The sequence below is a fragment of the Alternaria arbusti genome (assembly GCF_024043155.1).
Source record: "Alternaria arbusti strain BMP 1465 chromosome Unknown scaffold_14, whole genome shotgun sequence".
NCBI lineage: Eukaryota > Fungi > Ascomycota > Dothideomycetes > Pleosporales > Pleosporaceae > Alternaria > Alternaria arbusti.
In genome coordinates this window covers 346,357-366,761 of record NW_026249954.1, presented here as the reverse complement: position 1 = coordinate 366,761, position 20,405 = coordinate 346,357, and the positions used below count along the sequence as shown (strand labels likewise).

At 53.7% G+C, this 20,405-nt stretch overlaps 7 protein-coding genes across 7 annotated transcripts; 3 read left to right on the top strand and 4 right to left on the bottom strand.

Annotated features, from left to right (window-relative positions):
• Positions 1 to 3,486: 3,486 nt before the first annotated feature.
• J4E86_008681 (uncharacterized protein) lies at positions 3,487 to 4,467 on the bottom strand (the record flags this gene model as incomplete). The annotated part of the gene is made up of 3 exons (XM_051449192.1): positions 3,487 to 4,091; positions 4,170 to 4,316; positions 4,440 to 4,467. The coding sequence occupies 3 exons, from the start codon at positions 4,465 to 4,467 to the stop codon at positions 3,487 to 3,489; spliced, it is 780 nt and encodes a 259-aa protein (XP_051299611.1).
• A 1,964-nt stretch (positions 4,468 to 6,431) lies between these two features.
• Positions 6,432 to 7,899, top strand: J4E86_008680 (uncharacterized protein; the record flags this gene model as incomplete). The annotated part of the gene is made up of 2 exons (XM_051449191.1): positions 6,432 to 7,204; positions 7,254 to 7,899. The coding sequence occupies 2 exons, from the start codon at positions 6,432 to 6,434 to the stop codon at positions 7,897 to 7,899; spliced, it is 1,419 nt and encodes a 472-aa protein (XP_051299610.1).
• A 548-nt stretch (positions 7,900 to 8,447) lies between these two features.
• PYR7 (CTP synthase) lies at positions 8,448 to 10,615 on the top strand (the record flags this gene model as incomplete). The annotated part of the gene is made up of 4 exons (XM_051449190.1): positions 8,448 to 8,495; positions 8,833 to 8,897; positions 8,943 to 9,414; positions 9,467 to 10,615. 4 exons carry the CDS (start codon positions 8,448 to 8,450, stop codon positions 10,613 to 10,615), a joined length of 1,734 nt encoding a protein of 577 aa, XP_051299609.1.
• A 1,450-nt stretch (positions 10,616 to 12,065) lies between these two features.
• J4E86_008678 (uncharacterized protein) lies at positions 12,066 to 14,259 on the bottom strand (the record flags this gene model as incomplete). Its single annotated transcript, XM_051449189.1, has 4 exons — positions 12,066 to 13,207; positions 13,267 to 13,450; positions 13,502 to 13,712; positions 13,769 to 14,259. 4 exons carry the CDS (start codon positions 14,257 to 14,259, stop codon positions 12,066 to 12,068), a joined length of 2,028 nt encoding a protein of 675 aa, XP_051299608.1.
• A 1,572-nt stretch (positions 14,260 to 15,831) lies between these two features.
• Positions 15,832 to 17,015, top strand: J4E86_008677 (uncharacterized protein; the record flags this gene model as incomplete). The annotated part of the gene is made up of 2 exons (XM_051449188.1): positions 15,832 to 15,898; positions 16,015 to 17,015. The coding sequence occupies 2 exons, from the start codon at positions 15,832 to 15,834 to the stop codon at positions 17,013 to 17,015; spliced, it is 1,068 nt and encodes a 355-aa protein (XP_051299607.1).
• Positions 17,016 to 17,236: 221 nt separating this feature from the next.
• Positions 17,237 to 18,477, bottom strand: SDS22 (Protein phosphatase 1 regulatory subunit sds22; the record flags this gene model as incomplete). Its single annotated transcript, XM_051449187.1, has 3 exons — positions 17,237 to 17,256; positions 17,307 to 18,081; positions 18,127 to 18,477. 3 exons carry the CDS (start codon positions 18,475 to 18,477, stop codon positions 17,237 to 17,239), a joined length of 1,146 nt encoding a protein of 381 aa, XP_051299606.1.
• A 258-nt stretch (positions 18,478 to 18,735) lies between these two features.
• J4E86_008675 (uncharacterized protein) lies at positions 18,736 to 20,148 on the bottom strand (the record flags this gene model as incomplete). Its single annotated transcript, XM_051449186.1, has 1 exon — positions 18,736 to 20,148. One exon carries the CDS (start codon positions 20,146 to 20,148, stop codon positions 18,736 to 18,738), a length of 1,413 nt encoding a protein of 470 aa, XP_051299605.1.
• Between the last annotated feature and the right edge of the window lie 257 nt (positions 20,149 to 20,405).

Here is a 20,405-nt window from a genome sequence, read left to right as displayed (position 1 = left end):
GGCGGAGATGAGCGCTCGGCGTGGCTCTGCTCTGTTCTACGAGTGGTTTTGATGGCGTATGTATAGGTGGTGGATCCCGTAGCTCCGGCAAGATGCCGAATCGTGTTGAGTGTTGTCTAGCTCTGTGTGACCAAGCTCGGATGGTCATTCGCTTTGGCAAAAGCAAGGATCCAGCTTACGTCTGACTTCGGCAGGATGTCAAATAGCCAGAGATCTGCATGAGGGATCGTGAGAAGCGCCCGCGCGAGACTCGTCAAGGAAGCCTATCGCACGGTCAGCACCAAACCGTTTCATGCCCCTAAGCGCCGTATACGACGCCCGCTCGTTTACGCCTCCCCTAGCTGTGGTGTGAACAGGACACGTGCTGACGCATTGATGCTACGCGCGGTTCTGGAGCTTACCTCGCTGGCGCTGCTGAGGGAAGAAGATGGTTGTTTTTGTTCGGCTCAGCCTGGAGTTCCGGCGCAAGCTATGCTGCTTGAATCATGGGCCGGTACACAGGTCAGGAGTGACGACAGGTCTCGCGTGAGACCTACCTCGACGCTGCTTGATGGTTATATAGCCCGACTGGTGCAGTGCTTGGCTTCCCGCCTAGTTGCAAGTGGACGTCCATCCAAGCTGAGAGGTGCCGCCACTGCAGACGCTCCAGCAGCTACACATCATTGCCTTCGCATTCCAGAGGCGGGGATCAACCTGTCGCTAGCATCGTCTTGCGTCGGTCCCTGCGAGGCCCAGGGGAGGAGAGAAAGAGCATTTGTTGAAGGTACAAAAGTCTCCGATGCGGCAAGGTGAGGTGGCCAAAAGCTATTTCTCAAGCCCGCGCACCGCCGACCTGGAGCATCGAAAAGCTCTCGTCTGAACACGTCGACGCGACGCGGGCAACGGTCGTTTCGAGCTCCCTGCAGCGCATTCCTCCAGAATACTAGCCGACGTGGATTTCGTGTATCGGGGGCAGAATGCAAGTGTTCGTGGCAAGGCAAAAGCGATGTGCTGGAGGGTTCCACGACAGGAACTATGTTCTGCATGGCCCCTGGTAACTGCACGAACCCTCGCTGTCATTGGGCTTGTCTGGCCTACGTAATCGAGGCAACTGCGAGATGTGCTCCGAAGACGGCAAGAGCGAACGGCGACACATGACAACAGCAACGGGCGTGGAAATTGAAACGACATGAGAAGCTGTGATGACGACTGACAGCAGTACGCCTTACTCGACACGCTGCACCTCAATGGCGACTCTTCAACGTCATCGATATCCTGCAACTCCATCTCGTTGTCGGTGGATCGCATCGAGGAGATAAGCGCAGGGTGCAGGAGCTTTGTTGTCACTCGAGCCAGCTCACGACATGTTCTTGGGCAGCATCACTTGTGCAATGCGCTGCTGTGCGGTATGTGGTGTGTCCACGAAGCAGCTATCCGTGGATGCGTTGTCCATCAATGGCCGCCCCGTTTAGTCGACATCCCTCGGTCGTCCTCCTTGTATACCTACGCAGGGCGTTCCCGTTAGTGGTCAATCTTTTATGCGCAATTGCATATCGTTTTGACGCTGTAGATATTGGACGAACTGTTGATCGCAAATCTCGACACCGTTCACGATGGCAGCATCGCATCGTCATTGGCTAGCAGAGTCGACGCTTCCATGCACGACATGACAGTATATACTGTGATTCACCCTCTCGGCTAGAGACAAACTGCCGATGCATCCATCGGTGAGTGTATTGGCTGTCGTGCGACCAAGCAAGCAATGATGCTGCATCCCGATAGGCGTATGCTTGCTGACAACAGTAGTCGCAAGTCTGCCTGGTCTGCAGGGGAGCGCATCATCGGACTTGTTCCCACACCAACGACAAGATCATGTCTGCTTGAATCGCCGCAGTGGACGGTACACTGGCCAGATACTGCACTGGCGTTCCATGGCACGGCTTTCAGAGAAACCAAGCTACCGAAGCTGTGCAGCCATGTAGATGCGGTAAAAACAGAATAACGACTTGGCTGTGTTCCAGCTAATGCATTGGGTTTTCGTGAGGGTCGACTTCACCTGCGAGATTGAGCACCTCTCAAGATCTGTAGACTATGTCGAATGAGCCTACCGCTCTGACGGATCGACAACCGAGTCGCCAGTTCGCATCAACCGGGACCCAGTAACTCAATTTTCAAAGCATAGGGCCTGTCCCTGGTTCTCGAACGAGATGTTGATGAGATGGCATCCAGCGGGCAAGGCATCGTGCAGCACCGGTCCAGAGGTAACTCAGCCACTCCATCAAGCTTTGTACTTGGTGTGGCATAATCTCCCAGCGAGCTCCTCAACAGTCGACGTGGTTCGCAAGGTGCGAGCTAAGGTGAATCTACGGCTGATGAGGGAAACCAAGCGCTTGAACCTTTGCGCCGTCCTCAAGGCTTCAGGGACCAAAGCGTGAATTTCGAGGGATTTACCTGTTTGAGATGGTACAGACGTGGAATTGGTGCTCTCTGACGAAAACGCAACGTCATATCTCATCTTTCACAGCATCAGCAGTCATATCGTCAACGAGAGTTTGGCAATTTCACGTTCTGTGACAGCTCATAAGCGGTCAGTGGCGGCTAGGTTAAACCATGTTGCCATGGAGTCGGCGAACCTACGCTCCTGTCATCTAGACTTTGTCGCAATGTACGGACCGGTGAGCGATCATCAATTGTCGAAACATCTAGAGCCGGCCATCTGACGTTACGAGGAGGATAGCACGGCTGGTAGTAGATATACTATTGAACAGCATAAGCAGAAAACCTCGGCCTGCACGAGATCCGGAGTGGAATAAGGTTTGCATTAGTGGACGACATGTGATCTAATGTCTGGAGAACCAGAGGATGGGTACCCGGCATAAGCCGAAAAGCTTCCGAGCCGCCATTGGCTAGCGTGGCGGGTTGTGTAGTAACGCGGCTAATGCAAATGTCGCAACCTCACTACTCTACCGTGGCCCGCCAGAGACGTTTGCGGAGCCATGGCTGCAATCACAATTAGGTTGTAGCTGCATGCCTCACTACTGAGGCGGACATCGAGGCCGGAAGTTTGAAAAGCCTGTTATTCGGCCGATCTTTACTTGCATAGCTGCCGCAATCGTACGATGCATGGCTTGACAGAACCTGGGATGGTGAGGGCCAAAGATCGGCGGACAGGGAACAGCCTCGGAGAGAAGACCAAGAAAGTGGAGCGCAGACCAGCCGTTTGTAGTAACTAGCCGCGGATTGGGATACTTTTCTACTTGCCTGGATAGCGAGTTCAATCTAACATATGTACCTTGATTAATAGAATGGGAGAGCCAGATACGGTAGATGCTGCAGCGGCACGAGTGTAGAGATTAGTCAACGTGAATAATGCCATGGATGACTTGCAACGTCTCCCGAGCGAGACGAGATGGTAAATCCCGATACTAGAGACTGGGACCCGAACGCCATGAAACGTGATGCTAGTGGAAGATTGTCAATCCCTACCAATATGTCTACCAACCGCTCTTAGGCCTTTTGATAGACATTGATGCGACGAGGGAGTGCGTCCGACGAAGCGCAGAGGTGCAGACCGTGATTGGCAAGGAGACTGTCAAACGACGTCTCTGGCCGTAGTTGCAGCTCCTTGAGGGTCTCGTGGAAATGCGGAGCATGATTGGGGCGAATGGCCTTTTGATATGAGTCCCAGGTCTGGAGCTCGATGACCAGGTAGCCGCCCGGTTTCAAAGACGATGAGCACTTTGCGAAAAACGTCGTCAGACCAGCGTCTCGATGTTCGAGGTGGATCCATTTAATGACGGATAATGCCAGGATGACATGGTATGAGTCGGTAGCATCTTGGTCAGAGGGCAGGACCCAATCTGCAGAAAAGAAGGTTACACGCGGCCAGGCAGCTGACGCAGCGGAAGACGTGTGGACAGGCTTGCGGTGCGGTTCAATCCGGTAGCCATGAGTGAGCACGGCCGACATGGGAAAGTAGTCGACGACGGGTGCATCGCAACTCGTGGGGGGTGTTGCACGGGAAGCGCGCAAGGCCAGGAGCTTCTCGGCCTGGGCAATCAGCTTGGGATCGATATCGACGCCAGTGACGGCAGCCGCGTGGAAATCGAGGGCTGCAGTTGATCAATATCGAGTCGATGGTGGTAATAGTCGGTTGCAGCAAGTGGCAGGGGTATCCTTCCTGGACTTACCTAGTTGGATCGAAACGCTGCCAGCATTGCAGCCGATGTCGAGAATGTGCTTGTTGGCGAAGATCTCCGGAATCGTCGCCGCCAGGATGTGCAGACGTGGGTCGCGAACGTGAGTCGCTGAGGCAGGAGGCTTGGCCCCACTATAGTCTGCAGGCCGTCAGCACGAATCGAGGCAGGGCAGCAATTGCCGAGCAGAGGCCGCTTTGAGCCACGGTAGAGGGCACGTCAGAACGCCCACAGCCCGTCTGGGTGAGGTGGCCTCGCACGTACCCACGTAGTTGCCGAACTGAGCAGCCATGCGGGCAGCGTGTCGATCGAGTGGCGACGTGATTCAGACGAGTCTGCAGAGTCGCAGCTGTGGGCGACGACGGGGCGGTGAGGGAGGCGTGGGCGGCGGTTGGGTGGTCGCGTAGAGTAGAGGGCAGAGACGGCAGGTGCCCGGGCGGACGATTGGCTGCGACACGTGCCAGGGAGAGCAATTGGCGGACTCGCTCACCGAGGGCAGCGTCGTCGCGATGGGTGGTGAGGGGTAGCAGAGGACGAGTGTGTCAAAGTAGACATGCGTCCGCCTGAGGTAGCACACGGCGGAGGCGGCTAGCCTAGGGCGCGCGCACACACGCAGGTACGCTCGTGCTGGACGTGCGGGCGCAATATCAGACTGAGCAGAGGCAATAAAAGAGGCGCTAGGGCCGTTGCAACGCTGTTACTCGGGCAATCCAGCTGTTACTCTGACAATCGAGCTGTTACTCTAAATGGTCGACTGCCGTCTGATGTGGAGTAGACCACGCGAGACAGTGATAGAGTGGTAGTGGTAGTCTGGTAGTGGTAGAGTGGTAGAGTGGTAGACAGATAGACAGATAGACGACAACTGCCGTCCCATGTCCAACTTGGGCGTCATGGGGTTTGTCCCCATGGTCTGCAATATCCTGCCACTCTCTCCAGCCCTGGAGAGGTTGCCCAGGTGCGCCGCAAGCGAATGGCCGTGATTCGTGTCGCCGCCATGGCAGCGATACTGCGTGTCTTAATTGTCTGCTGTTAACGACAACGGTCGCCCACCGCGGTCAAGCGCAAGCCACCGACGAACATAAGCGGCCGTGCCCGTTGCCCATCGAGTCCGATAGCCAGGTGCGGAGGCTTTGTCTCATGTCACTGCTGGATGGGCGCATGCGACGGCAGCCGTCTTCCAAAAGCCCGGTAGCCGTCCTGACTGGGTTCACCAGCCCAAGTGGGTGCGCGGAGACGGACAAGAAAGGCGTCGCAGGGCAGATCGCTTTTAGCCGCACCGCTGCAGCCTCGCCATTCGCCCAGCCCGCTGACAGATGGGCCTCCAGGCCGTTCCCAGGTTCGCGCTGCAGCCACTCCTGACCTCCATCTGGACCCTCGCCGAAAGCGTCGCCCGCCAGCGCCCACCGACCGAGTTACGTGATATCTGGCATATTGCTCCATATTGGCTGCCGCCGGGTTACAGTGTGCAATACCCTGGCCCGCCTTGATTCGAAACAGACGTGCCTGCGAAACCGGGACGCCGTTGTTTGTCGACCTTTTACCCGGCCGCCAGCCTGCAACTGACGCCCCACGAAAATACTGCGAAGCCAGTTCACTGAGCTAGACTTCCCAAAGTTTCCTGCTGCATGGCGCCCGCTGAGACCACATGCACCAGCCAGACGCCATCACCATCATTTGATCATGCCAGTCGGCCATGACATGTCCCCACTCCGTCACCTGCGAGCAGTGCCCATCTCCCGGCCTTCATATCGCTTGCACCCAGCCCACGTCAGAAACCTGGGGACTAGCACCGCACCGCCAAGCTCGGATCCGCCCTCCCATCGCTGCACTTATCGCTGTCCTTGTTGAAATTTATGCTCCGAGCCGGCTACTCTTGACGGTTGGCGTGAGGCTTGCGAGTGAACAGGGTGCTGCGGGCCCACCCCCGTCTGCATCCTTTCCCCTTCCCGGGCGCCCGTTGTTTTAAGGCGTCTGAGCGCCTCCACTTCAACGTCGCCATTGCTGAATCCAAGCATCCGACCGTCGATCTGGCTGCTGGCGATCCAGATACCTACAGGGTTGACTACAGGGAACCGTCAACTATAAACTACTCACGCCGCCACACTCGAGGCAGTGCTCCCACTCCTGACGTCTTGTCCAACACTGCACCACGACCCGTTGCTCCCAATTTGAAAAGAGCCTCCGAACTGAACACAACCCTCATCCCAATGCGGCTTCGTGCATCGTGTCCTGGCCCGGCCAAATAATAATACACGCATGTCCCAACCACCTCCACCTCCGCCGCCGTCGCTCCCTCTGACAACATCTTCTCGTCCTGCTCCAGATATGACCGAGACCCAGAAACTTCCCATCTTTTCGCCCCCTGGCTTTCTCGACTACTCCCATCGCCGACTGCCCCCGCTGGAGATCCCGCCAGACGCTGTACCACCACGCCCGGATCACCAGTTCCGCTCCCCCATCAATCAACTGCCCTCGATCCATGCTGGACTGCCCCCACGACACGACTACCCTCAGCCGTCCTCGTTACATAGAGCAGCAGCCCCCGTCGAGAAGCTACTGCAGCACTCGAATCCTTACACCCCACCTAGATCAGACCCACCATATTCTCCCCAGCAATATGGTCCCCCCATCTCACCACGTTCCGAGTTTGACAGCAGAGGGCCGCGAAGACTAACTGAACACCGGTATCCGTACGAGGAGCCCCGCCACTATCACCCCAACCAACCCCACAGCCAACACCACGAGCAGCCCTACTCATCTCTCACTTCACCAGTAGAAGCCTCGCAGCAAAGAGCCTACCCTCCACTGCCCTCGCCTGGGTACACACCAAGCTATGCATCAAGTAGCACTCCATTCCGCGGGTCCGTCGGTTCCCATCAGCACTCACAATCACATCGCGGCTCTCTAGCGGCGCCATTGGGATCTATTTCGTATTCAGAGACCCCTGCGACAGCCCCTCCGCCCCAGAAACAGCATCGAGCAATTCCGTTGCCGGGTTCGATACCACAGCCTGTGTACAACGAACAACTGTAGGAACACCTCCCGCCTGGGTAGGTCAACGTTGACTGACACAGATAGGAATCTAAACTACGAGCTTCGTGTGCGACAACAACCCATCGCTGCGCGAGCATGTGGGTTCGGAGAACGCGACCGCAGGGTGATTGACCCTCCGCCAATCATCCAGCTACTAGTAACGGATCCGAAGACCGGTGCTGCTGAACAAGAAGAGCTTCGTTACTCGCTCAACGTGGTTCATTGCACGCTCTGGAACGCAGAAGGGACGAACGAAGAGACGGCACTCATACAGCCTGACCGACGAACAACGCGACGACTAATGGGCCAGCTCGTAGCTTCTCCGTCTGTAGCAAAGGATGAGCATGACGCCGAGGGTTGCTTTTTCTGCTTTCCAGACCTCTCTTGCCGTACACATGGCAAGTACCGACTCCGGTTCGTCCTCATGCGCATCGATCCTATGAACCTCCACGTGGGAGGGTTCTCGCCCATACTTACCGAGGTCTTGAGTGATGTCTTCACAGTCTACACAGCCAAAGACTTTCCGGGTATGCGACCAAGCAGCGCGCTCACCCGGGCATTGAAGTTACAAGGGTGCAATATCCAAGTGAAGAAGGGCAATGAAAAGGCACTGGCACGCAAACGACTCACCGCGAGCCAAGAACACGACAATACGGAAGAGGACGAACTGAAGCGACGGCGCAGAGAATGACAAACTCGCCACACCTCTCAGGCATCTACATTTTCATGAGCATCATCTACAGCGGGCGATGTGGGTTATTATTTGGGTTATCTGGAGCATCTTTTGCAGATACCGATTTGCATCTTGACGACATGATGAACGAACCCTATTCCCCTCGGACGTTTCATTTTAGTTCCAAAGTTGCCAGCGTTGAGAACGTTTGCATGGCGTTTATACAACACAGGAGGGGTCTGAAGACTCGGTGAGGCGGTCACATTGTAATGCATTTGATATTCGACGGACGGGAGCACGATACCATTTGATAGCTCGTATTTGAAGTTAATATAAGAAGACACTGGGCTTGAGACAGTTTTTCTCAGGAAATGAAGCTTCGGATTAAGATTCGCTGCAGGATCATGGTCGCAAGCCTCAAGCCTCGAGAGGGCGCTAGTGCGGGCGGATCTGCCCCGCTAGAGGGTCCATGCGCCGATTTTCTTTCAAAGTTAACGCGTGCGAAATCTCGACTTTTCTTCCTTCCCTCCCCTTCCCCATAACCGATTGAGGCACCAAACAGCATCATGAAGTACGTGCTTGTGTCTGGCGGCGTCATCAGCGGCGTGGGGAAGGTAAGCTGCAGGTTGCCGCGCCTTTGATCACCACTAACGCGTACACACAGGGTATCATAGGTAAGCTATTTGACATGGGCCAGAAGTGTCGCGCATCTATGACGCTCCACGCGAAGTTTGACTTTCATGAGAGCATACTAGCCTCTATGAGACCATCGCTATCAGTGTGTAGCCGAAGTGCACCACTGTACATCATCTTCTACGTCAGGATCTTATTTTGCGTGCTGTAGCTGATTGACGCGTCGCAGCCTCCTCTACAGGACTTCTCCTCAAGACAATCGGCCTTAAGATAAGTGCAATGGACTGACGCGTTTTACCAAACATACTGACGTCTCAGCACGTCTCGTCGATCAAGGTCGACCCGTACCTCAATGTCGATGCGGGAACTATGAACCCGAAGGAGTAGGCTTCACCAACCGTACCGTGAATATAGACTAAAAAAAACAGGCATGGCGAAGTATTCGTCCTCTCCGACGGCGGCGAAGTCGACCTCGATCTTGGCAACTACGAGCGCTACCTCAACATCACCCTCACCCGCGACAACAACATCACCACTGGCAAGATCTACCAGCACGTTATCGAGCGCGAGCGCAAGGGCGACTACCTGGGTAAAACCGTACAAGTCGTCCCACACATCACCGATGCGATTCAAGATTGGATCGAGAAGGTCTCGCGGATACCCGTCGATGACTCAGGCGAGGAGCCGGACGTCTGCATAATCGAGCTGGGAGGAACCGTGGGCGACATCGAGAGCATGCCCTTCATTGAGGCTATGAGCCAGCTGAGGAGGCGTGCGGGCAAGAACAACTTCATGCAGATTCACGTCTCGTATGTCCCGGTCATCCACGGCGAGCAGAAGACGAAGCCTACGCAGCAGGCTATCAAGGCGGTGAGGAGTAACGGTCTGATCCCAGATTTGGTATGTCGAGCCTTTCACGTTAGCCATTACATTGGATGACTGACAGTACTAGATTGCCTGCCGCTGCGAGCGCGAACTTGAAGCCTCCGCTGTCGAGAAGATCGCCCACTTTTGCCAGGTCGAGAACGAACAAGTCCTTGTTGTCCGTGACATGCCATCCATCTACCAAGTACCGATGCTTCTCGAGCAACAAAGACTGATTCCGATGGTCCGCCAATTCCTTGCTCTCGAGCAAGTTTCAGTCTCAGCGTCAATGCTGCAAAAGGGCAACCATACCTGGGCGCAATGGCAGTCGCTCACCGGCCACGACACTCGTTTCCACGACCCGGTCACGATCGCACTCGTCGGAAAGTACGTGGAGCTCCAAGACTCATACCTGTCAGTCATCAAATCGCTGGAACACGCTACGATGCGGTGCAAGAGGAAGCTGGACATTCGCTGGGTCGACTCGGACCATCTGGAGCCCAAGTGTCAGAAGACAGACCCCGCAAAGTACCACAACGCTTGGCACGAGGTCGTCAAGGCATCGGGTATCCTGGTACCGGGTGGCTTCGGTCAACGTGCCACAGAAGGTATGATTTCAGCGGCCACCTGGGCGCGTGAGCATAAGAAGCCATATCTTGGTATCTGCCTCGGCATGCAGATTGCCGTTATTGAGTACGCTCGTAACGTTTGCGGCATCAAGGACGCAACCTCCGAGGAGTTCAACGGCGAGGCGCAGAACAAGCTCATCATGTTCATGCCAGAGGTGGATAAGAGCACCATGGGCGCATCCATGCGTCTCGGTCTCCGGCCCACACTCTTCCAACCAGGCAGCGAGTGGTCTCGTCTCCGCGCTTTGTACGCCGGCAAAGAGGAGATCCTAGAGCGCCACCGTCACCGATATGAGGTCAACCCTGACTACATTGAGACGCTCGAGAAGGGCGGTCTGAGCTTTGTCGGCAAAGATGAAGCTGGTGTACGTATGGAGGTTATTGAAATCAAGGACCATCCCTGGTTCGTTGGTGTCCAGTTCCACCCGGAATATCTGTCCCGCGTCCTGGACCCAAGCAGACCCTACTTGGGTTTCGTCGCTGCTAGCGCTGGTATGCTCGACGAGATCACTCGCGACTACCAAAGTGGCGCGACGAATGGACTTGATGCTGAAGGCATTGCCAACGGTGTGAGCGGCCTTAAGATCAATGGCAACCCAAGCTTCTGAGTGCAGCCCCTCGGCTGTTCATAAATGATGATGCTAAGCAAGACGTCGCGACAAACACAACGGAAATATTCAACGCTTGAACTTGATCGGTCTGATTTTGGAGTTGGGACTGGATGGAAACAACAGGAAGGTTATATAGTTATGGGAGAAGCATTTACTGGCCCTGGACGAGGTTGACGTGGCATGTGCATATGATACCTAGACAGTGTAAGAGACGATGCTCTCAATGTAGACCATCATTATCAAGACGATACCTTCCACCTCATCGACGCTAGTGATCTACTTCGTTGCCAAGAAAAAAAGCAAAGTCTTCAATGCGTTCTATGTCGGGAGTCCGCGAGCCATTTTGGAATATAAGGTATCAGGATCTGTTCATCGATGACCTCTTGAATAGTAGCGAGTAATCTGTTTTCGATCTGGAGGGCTTTCCGATGCGATAGTCCTTATTCTCGTTTACTTTGACTGGATTGACTCTTCAATGTCGTTTTTCTCGGCCCCGTCTTCGATTCTACTCTACTTGAGGCCATCGCCGTCCTCTTCGTCCTCTTATTTCCGTATATCACCAAAATTAGACCCATCATGCTCAGTAGCATCCTACTTCTTGTGCTAAGGCGCCTTTTACTCAACAGAGAACTTTTATCTTCCCGCGGTAGCGTATAATACACAAGTACATCACTCGCACTCACCTCCGCACATACTCGAATATTGAGGTCAGAACGGGCTGGAATAGGCGCAGTAGTAGTAGCAGCTTCAGGGATCACCAAGCTCTTGTGAGATAAAGCAACTACTCTTCTCCTTGCGTATGATGTTTTCTAAAAAATAGAGGAGGTTTAGAAAACAAGTGCGGTTTTGTACACAGATCTAGAAGTCATGCTAGCAGTCAATGTTGATGGTATTTATGGAGTCCTGTACCAATTCATGAAGGGGATAGCTCCAGACTGAAGAAAGTTGAGCCCATAACGATCTAATCGATGCAACAAAGACAATTGTATGGCATTCAGACGGATCGGTGTCCTCTGGTGAAGCATCGCTTTTCCGGGGATTGCTCGGAGACAAGACAGTATAGATCAGCCTCAGTTTACTGTTACCATCGAGAAGTTCTGAGCGAAAAATTTGTCAAAGCTATACTCTGCACATATCGATGGAGCAAAGTAGAGTGGTTCGAATACGCTCACCGTTATCGGTGTGGATGGGGAAGGTGGCGGACGTCATCACCGTCAAGCCCGCCCAATCAGAGTACGCAGCTCCTGCGCTAGGCCTGCGAAGAAGTTGCGCCCTCGTTTCTACAGAACTCAATATGTTGCTATGGACATGGAAAAACCGCGGCGCATTGCGGCACGATCAAGATCAACAGATCATGGACTTTTGCGTTGTGCCTATCAGGTCTTGCATTTCCGGCCACTTCCATTTCCGAGATTTATATACATTTGATTGTCACAACAACATCCATCTACTCTGGGACCCAGTCTGGACCCTCAGCCTGGTAGAGCGTGGGTTGTGGGTTGACGCAAAGCCTTCCATTCTCGTTCGGCAGACCGTCAACGCTACGCACATTGAAGAACTCACTGCCCACTGCCCCAGTAGCCCAGAAGAGATTGAACGGATCATACTTGCGCTTCGCCTCCAAGAGACGCGGGTAGAAGCTGCCCCAGAACGACCACTGAAAATTCGGCTCAAGGCGATCTCCCTCGGAGAGGTACGAACCGGAGCCGGGTGTGAGATCGCGCCACTTCTGCATAACGCCATAGGTCATGTTGAGGCGCTCTTCGACAATCTCCGCTGCTGGATTCGTCATGTTCAGCACAGTCCCAGTGATGATGAAACCGAGCATGTCTCTCCAAGCTGGATTGACAGAGTTGTCAGGGCGTCCGCCTTTCTCCCATGATGGCGCCATGTTGTAGCCGATCAGCGCCATACCTTTGTCGACGGCTTGCCAGAGGGCTTCGAAAGTCTCGTTGAAGATTGATTCGTTGGCCCAGTTGGAACGGGGGATCATGCGCGAGGTAGTGGCTACACCATTACTATTAACGGCCTCCACGGGGAAAGAGCCGTTGTACGCGTCGTAGAAGCCGTTGTACTGCGTCCATTCGGGCGCGACAGTGATCCCAAGTGCGGCCATGTCTTTTACCCAAGGATCGACCAGAGCTTTGGCTTCTTCGACGGTCTTGCCGGGAGCGAAGAAAGGCGACATATCCATCATGATGGAATCGGGGCCCGGGAAAACTTTCCAATAGGCATAAGTGTTGTTATCGGCGTTCTGTGGGAAATATTTCATGTAGGCTTTGAGTCCTTGCTTGAAGGCTTCGGTGCTGACGTTCTTGCCTGTGGTGACAACCCAGTTGGCGGAGGCAATGGGTTGGTCTAGATGTACCTTGACGGTGACTGAGGTTACGACACCGAAAGTCAGACCGCCACCACCGCGTAGTGACCAGAACAGCTCGGGGTTATTGTTCTTGTCAGCAGTCACGTAGCGACCGTCTGCCAAGACGACCTCCATGGAAAGCACATGGTCAGCGCCTAAGCCCAGGTGGCCAGACAGAGGTGAATGGCCGCCACCTTGGATCCACCCGCCCATTGCGCCAACAGTAGGGCCTGTATCGCAAGCAAAGTCAGTGTATATCCCACAACATGTCGAGATAGTAGATACTGACATTCACCGCCAAGGACTGTGCCGCCGAAATCTCTCGCAGCAGCGTAAAGCTCAAAGCCTTGCGCACCTGAGCCAGCCTTCATAGCCGGTCCAGTGTAATCATCAGACTCGTAGTCCTCGATGAATGCAATGTCTTTCAATCCGTGGGTCCATACACTAAGAGAGCCAGCACCACCGCTCTTGCCCTAAGACCCATCAGCGACTGGAAGATTAGGTATTGAAGACGAAGCACTTACAGCAAAATCGTGACCAGTATTCCGGACCACAAAGCGAACGCCTGTGTTTCGCGCGAAGTTAAGCGCCAATTGGATCTGAGCGGTAGTTGAGGCATTTACAACGTAGAGAGAGTATCCTCCTTGGGTGCACTCCTTACTATCGTAGAGCTGAGGTGGTTGGCATGTACTGCCTTGGTACATCGGACTTAGCATCTCAAGTGGGTCGTCGAGCCTGTTCATATACGTTAGTCGATGGCTATGAGGAAGTAATCTTCAAAGGCTACATACTGGGAAAACGGATCAGTCCACGACTTGGTCATGGCATCGCAAGCGCTCTGGTCTGCACCAGCCAAGCTAGTGTTGTAGCAAACATGTGCTTGGGGAAGAGGCTTTAGTAGAGCACCGTTGGTTATATCGTTGAGCGCCGACCAGCTCGCGTCCGCCGGCCAGTCTTCATCGCCAGGGAATACCTTGCATTCACGGCCGTTAAAAGTACTCTCTGTCTCAAGGATAGAGTCGCTCGCAATGTTCTGCGAAGCAAATCGGAAAAAAGACCTCGCGTCGGTCGATACTGAGGCCAGGGCTTCCTCAATAGTCGAATCCGTGAGGGCTAAATCTTCCCATCCAAAACGAGGAACGCTTCCATCGGCTGTTTGCTGAATGCTCGCAAAGTTGCTCGACTGGCGATCGGCAAGACGCATCGGGGGTTCTGAGGAGCGAGGCGTGAATCTGGCGGCGGCGGATGCTACCAAGAGCGCGCTGACAAATGACGACACCATGATTGCGATTGTCGAGCCGCACTGAAGAGACAAGAAGTTTGCTTGCAGCTGAAGAGAGTAAAAGAAAAGAGACAGGATACGACTGCTCGAGTAAAGATATAGCTCGCACGCGGTCTTTGCCACAGCATTGAGTGCCGAGACCTTGCTCATTCAGAACAGCAGTACGCGATTCATGTTTGGCCTTACAGCAGACGTGCGGCTCCTGTGGGGTCTGGCCGCCCAGATCTAGTCAACGGCCCGCGCCACCTTCTGGTGGTATTCATCACTCAAAATTGTCGCCCTCGTGGGCAAGTGATATGGATTTTGGATGCACGTACGCGTCCTTCGCACTTTCATCAGACCATGGCTGTAAGTAAGGAGATCATCTCATGCAGAAGGGGATTGTCCTCCGGTTCGCATGAGAATGCCAAAAATTAGAACACGGCTTGTCTACAAATCCCTCAAACTCCATTCAGACCCAGACCGTTAATGAGGGTCTCCACATATTCCTCACGGACTCGCAACTATCCACAGAATCGCTGTGACGAGGCTCGCTAAAGAGAACTTGGCTATGATCCCAGACTATAGCACTATTCACGGTTCGCTTCGATGCGGCAACGGGGCGGTTGAATATCGACCGAAATTTGGAACGGCTCGGGGGAACGGCACGTCTGCTCGGCAAGGCCAGCATCAGCGAGTCTCTGATTCTAAACGCAAGGAGGAGATCCACTATATGCACGTTGGAGTATTGGAAGGATTCGATCCCAACTCTTACCGCCCAGACTTGTGAACAGCTGTTTTCACTGTGAGGTCACTTATGCGCGCAGGCTGTCCTCATGCAGCACAGCTCTCCTCACCACATACTGCTGCCGAGCAGGACTGCATTGTAGTATTTGCCTATTAGACCACTTCCGGCTATATGACTGCGAGTGAAAAATTGCTAGCTATACGGTTCAATCTACTACGCCGGTGCTAATGCAGGCGTGCGGCACGGGAGGGACGGCAGACGGGGAAATGTACCCTAGGTACCGCTCCCCAGCTCCTCATCACGATCGGGATTAGCGTGGGCTTCGGGTACGGTCCGAGGCTTTGATCAACAGCCTCAAACTCCCCGCATCGGTGTATCTTTGCGCCAGAACCCACAATCGATATCTCACGTTGGGAAATAGTATCAGACATTGAGTGAGAAACAGTCTGACGAAGTAGGTCTCCAGGCTACTACCTAAGTGGAAGAATCCTGATGCCGAAGCGACGGAACGCTTCAGGGAGTCTTGTTGGGAGGATTTTTCGTGGCATCAACGGCACGGCTCACGGTCAAAGCAAGGAAGCGATCTGCGCACCTGAGGCACAGTTTTTGCCGTCATTCGGGTCGAATCGAGAACGCGTGCGCCGCGGAAACGATGAAGGATGCGTATCCCATCCCGATGCTTCATTTCACTTGTTTCGACAGGCCGTTGGTATTGCAAGTCACGTCCTTGAGTTCTTGGTCTTCTAAAGACACGGTTACTTGTCAATGTAGTTGGGACGTATATCAATTGGCCGTAGTCCCTCATTTCGTACCACATTCATACTTGCCAGATTATTGCGGTAGTCATGAGTGAACCTTCAGATTCCAAGCAGCCGGCCATCTTTGCCATTACTATTGCATTTGCTTCCATTAGTACGATTTTTGTCGGCCTGAGATTATATCATCGGCTTTTGATCAAACGGTTCCGTTGGGGTAAGCTTCCATGGAAACTATCCAGTTCTGCAACGTCCAGCTAACAAGACGTCTAGACGATGGGCTCATATGCATGGCGTGGGCATTAGCGGCCGCACAAGCGGGTGTGTTCCTCAAATTTGTCGTCTTGACGAACCAAGGACATCACATCTGGAATATTCGCACACCTACTATCGACCAGCTGGTCGAAGCGGACAAGTGGAACATGGCTCAACAGTTGATATACAACCCAATCCTTTGTCTGGTGAAAGCCTCGGTCTTGGTCTTTCTGATCAGGCTAGGCGATCAAAGGACATTCGTTTATTGGAGTTTGCATATCCTCTGGTGGTTCAACATGGGTCATATGATATCCGTCTTCTTCGCCGCTCTCACGCAGTGCCTGCCCATCCACATGTACTGGGACCACTACTACACAGACCAAAACATCGATGGCAAGGTGGTGAACCCAAACTACACGTGCTACAATATGGCCGCCTTTTCCCTCGTCACCGCCGGTCTCGCAATCCTGACGGATATACTCATACTCCTTGTGCCAGTAGCTATGATGTGGAACCTACGCATGGCGATCCGCCAGAAACTCGCTGTCAGCGCCGTACTTTCTGCTGGCTGGATTGTAGCTATCCTCGGCATAGTTCGATTCAAAGTCTTCTACGACTTTTGGTACCCATCTAGCACTTCGAATGACCCCACATACAAGACCTCCATTACCCTCTCAGGCATCGAAGTCAACGTCGCGATTATGACCGCTTGTGGTCCCGCGCTCAAAGCCCTCGCCACAAAATTTGCGCCGCAACTCTTTGGCACAAAGAGCACCACCCGTCCTACGACGAACGCATACTATTCGGGCGGATACGAGATGAAATCGGGTGCGGGTACAACGAAGAGCCATCGCTTCATTACGACGGCACTCCAACGGCGCGACGACGATAGTTGCAGTCAGGAACACATCGTGCGTGACAGCGGTTCGCATATGGACAACAAGAGCATAGAAACACCTTTGACAGAAGATACGATGGTGTTATCCGACCGCAACGCGTTGCAAAATAGCGAGGGATAAGATGGCGCGTTGGTGTATTATATGCAATCCTCTAAACATTAGCCAATCATGAACAACACGCGGCAAGAACGCAAGCCACCAATACCATGCATTCATAGGGTATCACCACCATATCGCCACGCTGGATGTATGCTTGCCTGAACGCCTGCAGCTTCTTCCTAGTGCGCCGTGTAAATGCCTTGTTCACCTTTGCAGTTTGATCCTCGTTCCCGCTTGGTCGCCTATACTTGCTTCACGAATGCTGTTATAAGGTTAATGTGTGTCCTGAGATGTTGGGGGGTATGGACTTACTGGCATCGATCTGTACAACCTGGGGTAACGCTAACCGAATCTTGTTTCTGTATAGCGCCGGTTGTGCCCGTTGAAGAGGGTTGCCCTCGAAGTAGACCGTCTCCAGCTCTTCCTTATCTCTCAACTCTTTCTCGACCTCTCCAAAGTCGCTCAGCTTGCAGTTGCTTGCCCAGAACTCGGTGAGGTGCTTGAGACCATTCAGTCCCGATAGATGTTCGATCGGGTTCGCGCTGATGTCGATAACGTTTAGGTTGACGTTGTTCTCTAGACCTGACAGTTCTGTGAGGAGGTTGTGCGAGATGTGCAGTTCTTCAAGGTTGACGAGCTTCTCCAGACCCGTTATCGAGCGCAGGCGATTCGACTGAATGCTGAGAATCTTGAGATTGGTGAGGGTGTCTAGGCCCTTTATCTCGGTGATCTTATTCTTGCCCAGCCACAGCTCTTCCAAGCCCGTCAAGGTATCCAGTCCTTCAATCTCGCGTACCCTGTTCGCGCCCAGCTCGATCTGCCGCAGGTTGGAAAGCCCGTCTAGGTTTTCTATCTTGCTGATCTTGTTCTGCACAAAGTACAGATCCTTGAGCTTTGTCATATGGTTCAGGCGTTTGATGTGCTTGATCTTGTTGAAGGAGAGGTCGAGCGAGGTGAGTTCGGTGAAGGCATCGAGGCCTTTGATGTGCGCTATGAGGTTGTCGTAGAGGTCGACTTCTGTGAGAGTCGGCGCGACTTCGTCGGGTATCGCGATGCTTTCTATGCGGTTTTGGCGTAGGCAGAGACGCTGGGAGGTTAGGCAAACTCATCTACAACCCACAGCACAGCATACCTTCATCTGCTTGAACCTCTCCAACCGTAACGCCGACATGTCCGAGACTTTGGAGTGCACGATCTCTATGTCGTCCTCGTCTTCCGGTGTATCATCCAGCAAATCCTCGTCTGCAGCCAGCTGCTCGGGAGGCGGACCCTCGTCGTCTGATACCTCTGGGTCGCTCACCACCTGCGCATGGGGATCGCGTGGTTCGTCGGCAATGCTCATCTTGTCTATCCGCAACTTCCCGTCCCAGCCGTTGCTGTCGCGTGGCTTGTGGTCGTCGTTGTCTTCGTCGCGTGTTTCGTTCGCGTCGGTCGCCGCTGCGGGGTCGCGCTCGCTGTGCGGGGCAGGATTTGGCTCAGCCATGGCGCGTGAGGGGATAGTGTAGGGGGAATCGACGGAGAAAGCGTCTTGGAACTGGGTGCAGATGTCGACCGCTACTTGCAATATCTAGGCAGCCGTGTGTGGTCTGGAAGTGATTGTTGGAGCGGCAGGTTACGTCGTTTGGAGCTAACCTCTGCCTAAGCAAGGGTCCAGCGGCATGACGATCGCCAGCCATCAGACACCAACGCTCCACCACCGACATCACAGCCAACTACAAGATTCGTTCGAATTGTGTGACTTCTAAGTGATCCAGCCTATCCGATTATCGCACGTCTGATCCATAGTACGCATGTACTCTTCCAACCTGTCCACGATCCAACCAGAACGAACCGCACCTCCTGTTATCGCCGCCGGCTCCTCCATCTTTTCACACCTCGAAGCGGCAGTGGAATACTCTAAGCATTGTAATGTCGACGCTCGGCCTAAGCGCACTTCACTCGACACCAGACACCTAGAAGGGCGGTAGGAGAACTGCAGACAGCGCGTGTTCCTTTCGCATGCCGATTTGCAAGCTTCGAAAGAGCTGTGCACCTCCTCGCCCTTCAAAACATCATTGCTGAAGGCCTTATCGACGGAATAACTGTCCCACTCCGATCTTTCCTTGCTCAGACTAGGGTATATGTATCCCTTGAACACATCGGCATGCCTCAGAGGAGCGCTCCTTGGACCCCTACGATACCACTCTTGTTCGAATTCCCACAGAGACCTGATCTCATTTTCTGGCATATGATGGTATGTAATCGCGGGATAGCACCACGGTTGTCTGTTGATCTTCGTAATGTTGTGGTCGAGCGTTGAAACGGGATCACCCTGGAAATGAGGAAATGCCCACAGCAGTGATACTTGAGCATCCTTCAACGCCTTTCCGAGGACCATGTCTCCGGCCCATTGCTCAATCGTGTACTGGTTCAAGTCTTTCATATGAGATTTCCAATGACGAATCACCTTCCTCATTGCTGGTGCCGACAGAACAAACCCCGAGCCGCCGTGAGCAAAAAGCACGTCGCCAATATACATTTGTTTGCCGATATAATGCGAGGCCTCTGCATCGAACTGGGACAGATAGTCGAGCAGGTTGGTCCACATCAGGTACGTGTCAAGTTCAACGAAGACGAACCATTTTGCTTGTGGCATCTGGCGGAGAGCTTTATCTATCATAGGCAGGAACTTGAACTTGTCGAGTTTCCAGCCAGGGTTGCTTAGCGACCCCGATGCGCCACTTCCATCGTGTTCGATACCGTCCATGGAGAGACCATCTCGGCCTTTGGTTTTTAGCTGGTGGTAAAGCTTAAAGTCTGGCACTGAGTCTTTTAGATCCTGGTCGAGCTCGTCGAAAACGTCGTGAATATGATGTCCCCCAAATTCTTCTTCAAAGTCGGAATAGATGGCGTAGTTTGGAATGCATCGCAACACGGTAGTGAGATGGATCGGCAGCTTCTCGAGTACCTCGGTAGCACCTGTGCGAAGGACGACCAATACTTCCTTCGCGATGGCGTTCTGAGGACAGTACAGTGGGCTCTGATGCTGGCTTAATATACTGGCGCTGGGTGTCGATCTTCGATATGAGTGTATGAAGAAGCCACAGATGAGCAAGGCGGCAATAGCAGTTCGATATCTGCGTCGGAAGTTGCCCCAGGACCTACCTGCAGCCATTGTCATTCACTCAACGCAAGTACATTGGGGCCCGTTGAAAGGAACGAGCTCAGTCGACTTTATTGGGGGTTTACCCCTTCAGTCCGCAGCTCCGCGTGTCAGTATGAGCTTCCCGTCCGGCGCTTAGCGCTGATAATCCTTGTCAGCTTCTGGTCCTCCATTCCGATGTAATCAACCGCTGCGTCAGACTCGAAAGCCAACCCACACGCGTGTCCGGTGCCCTTCTCCAAGAAGACAACTACCCTAGCGTTATTTCA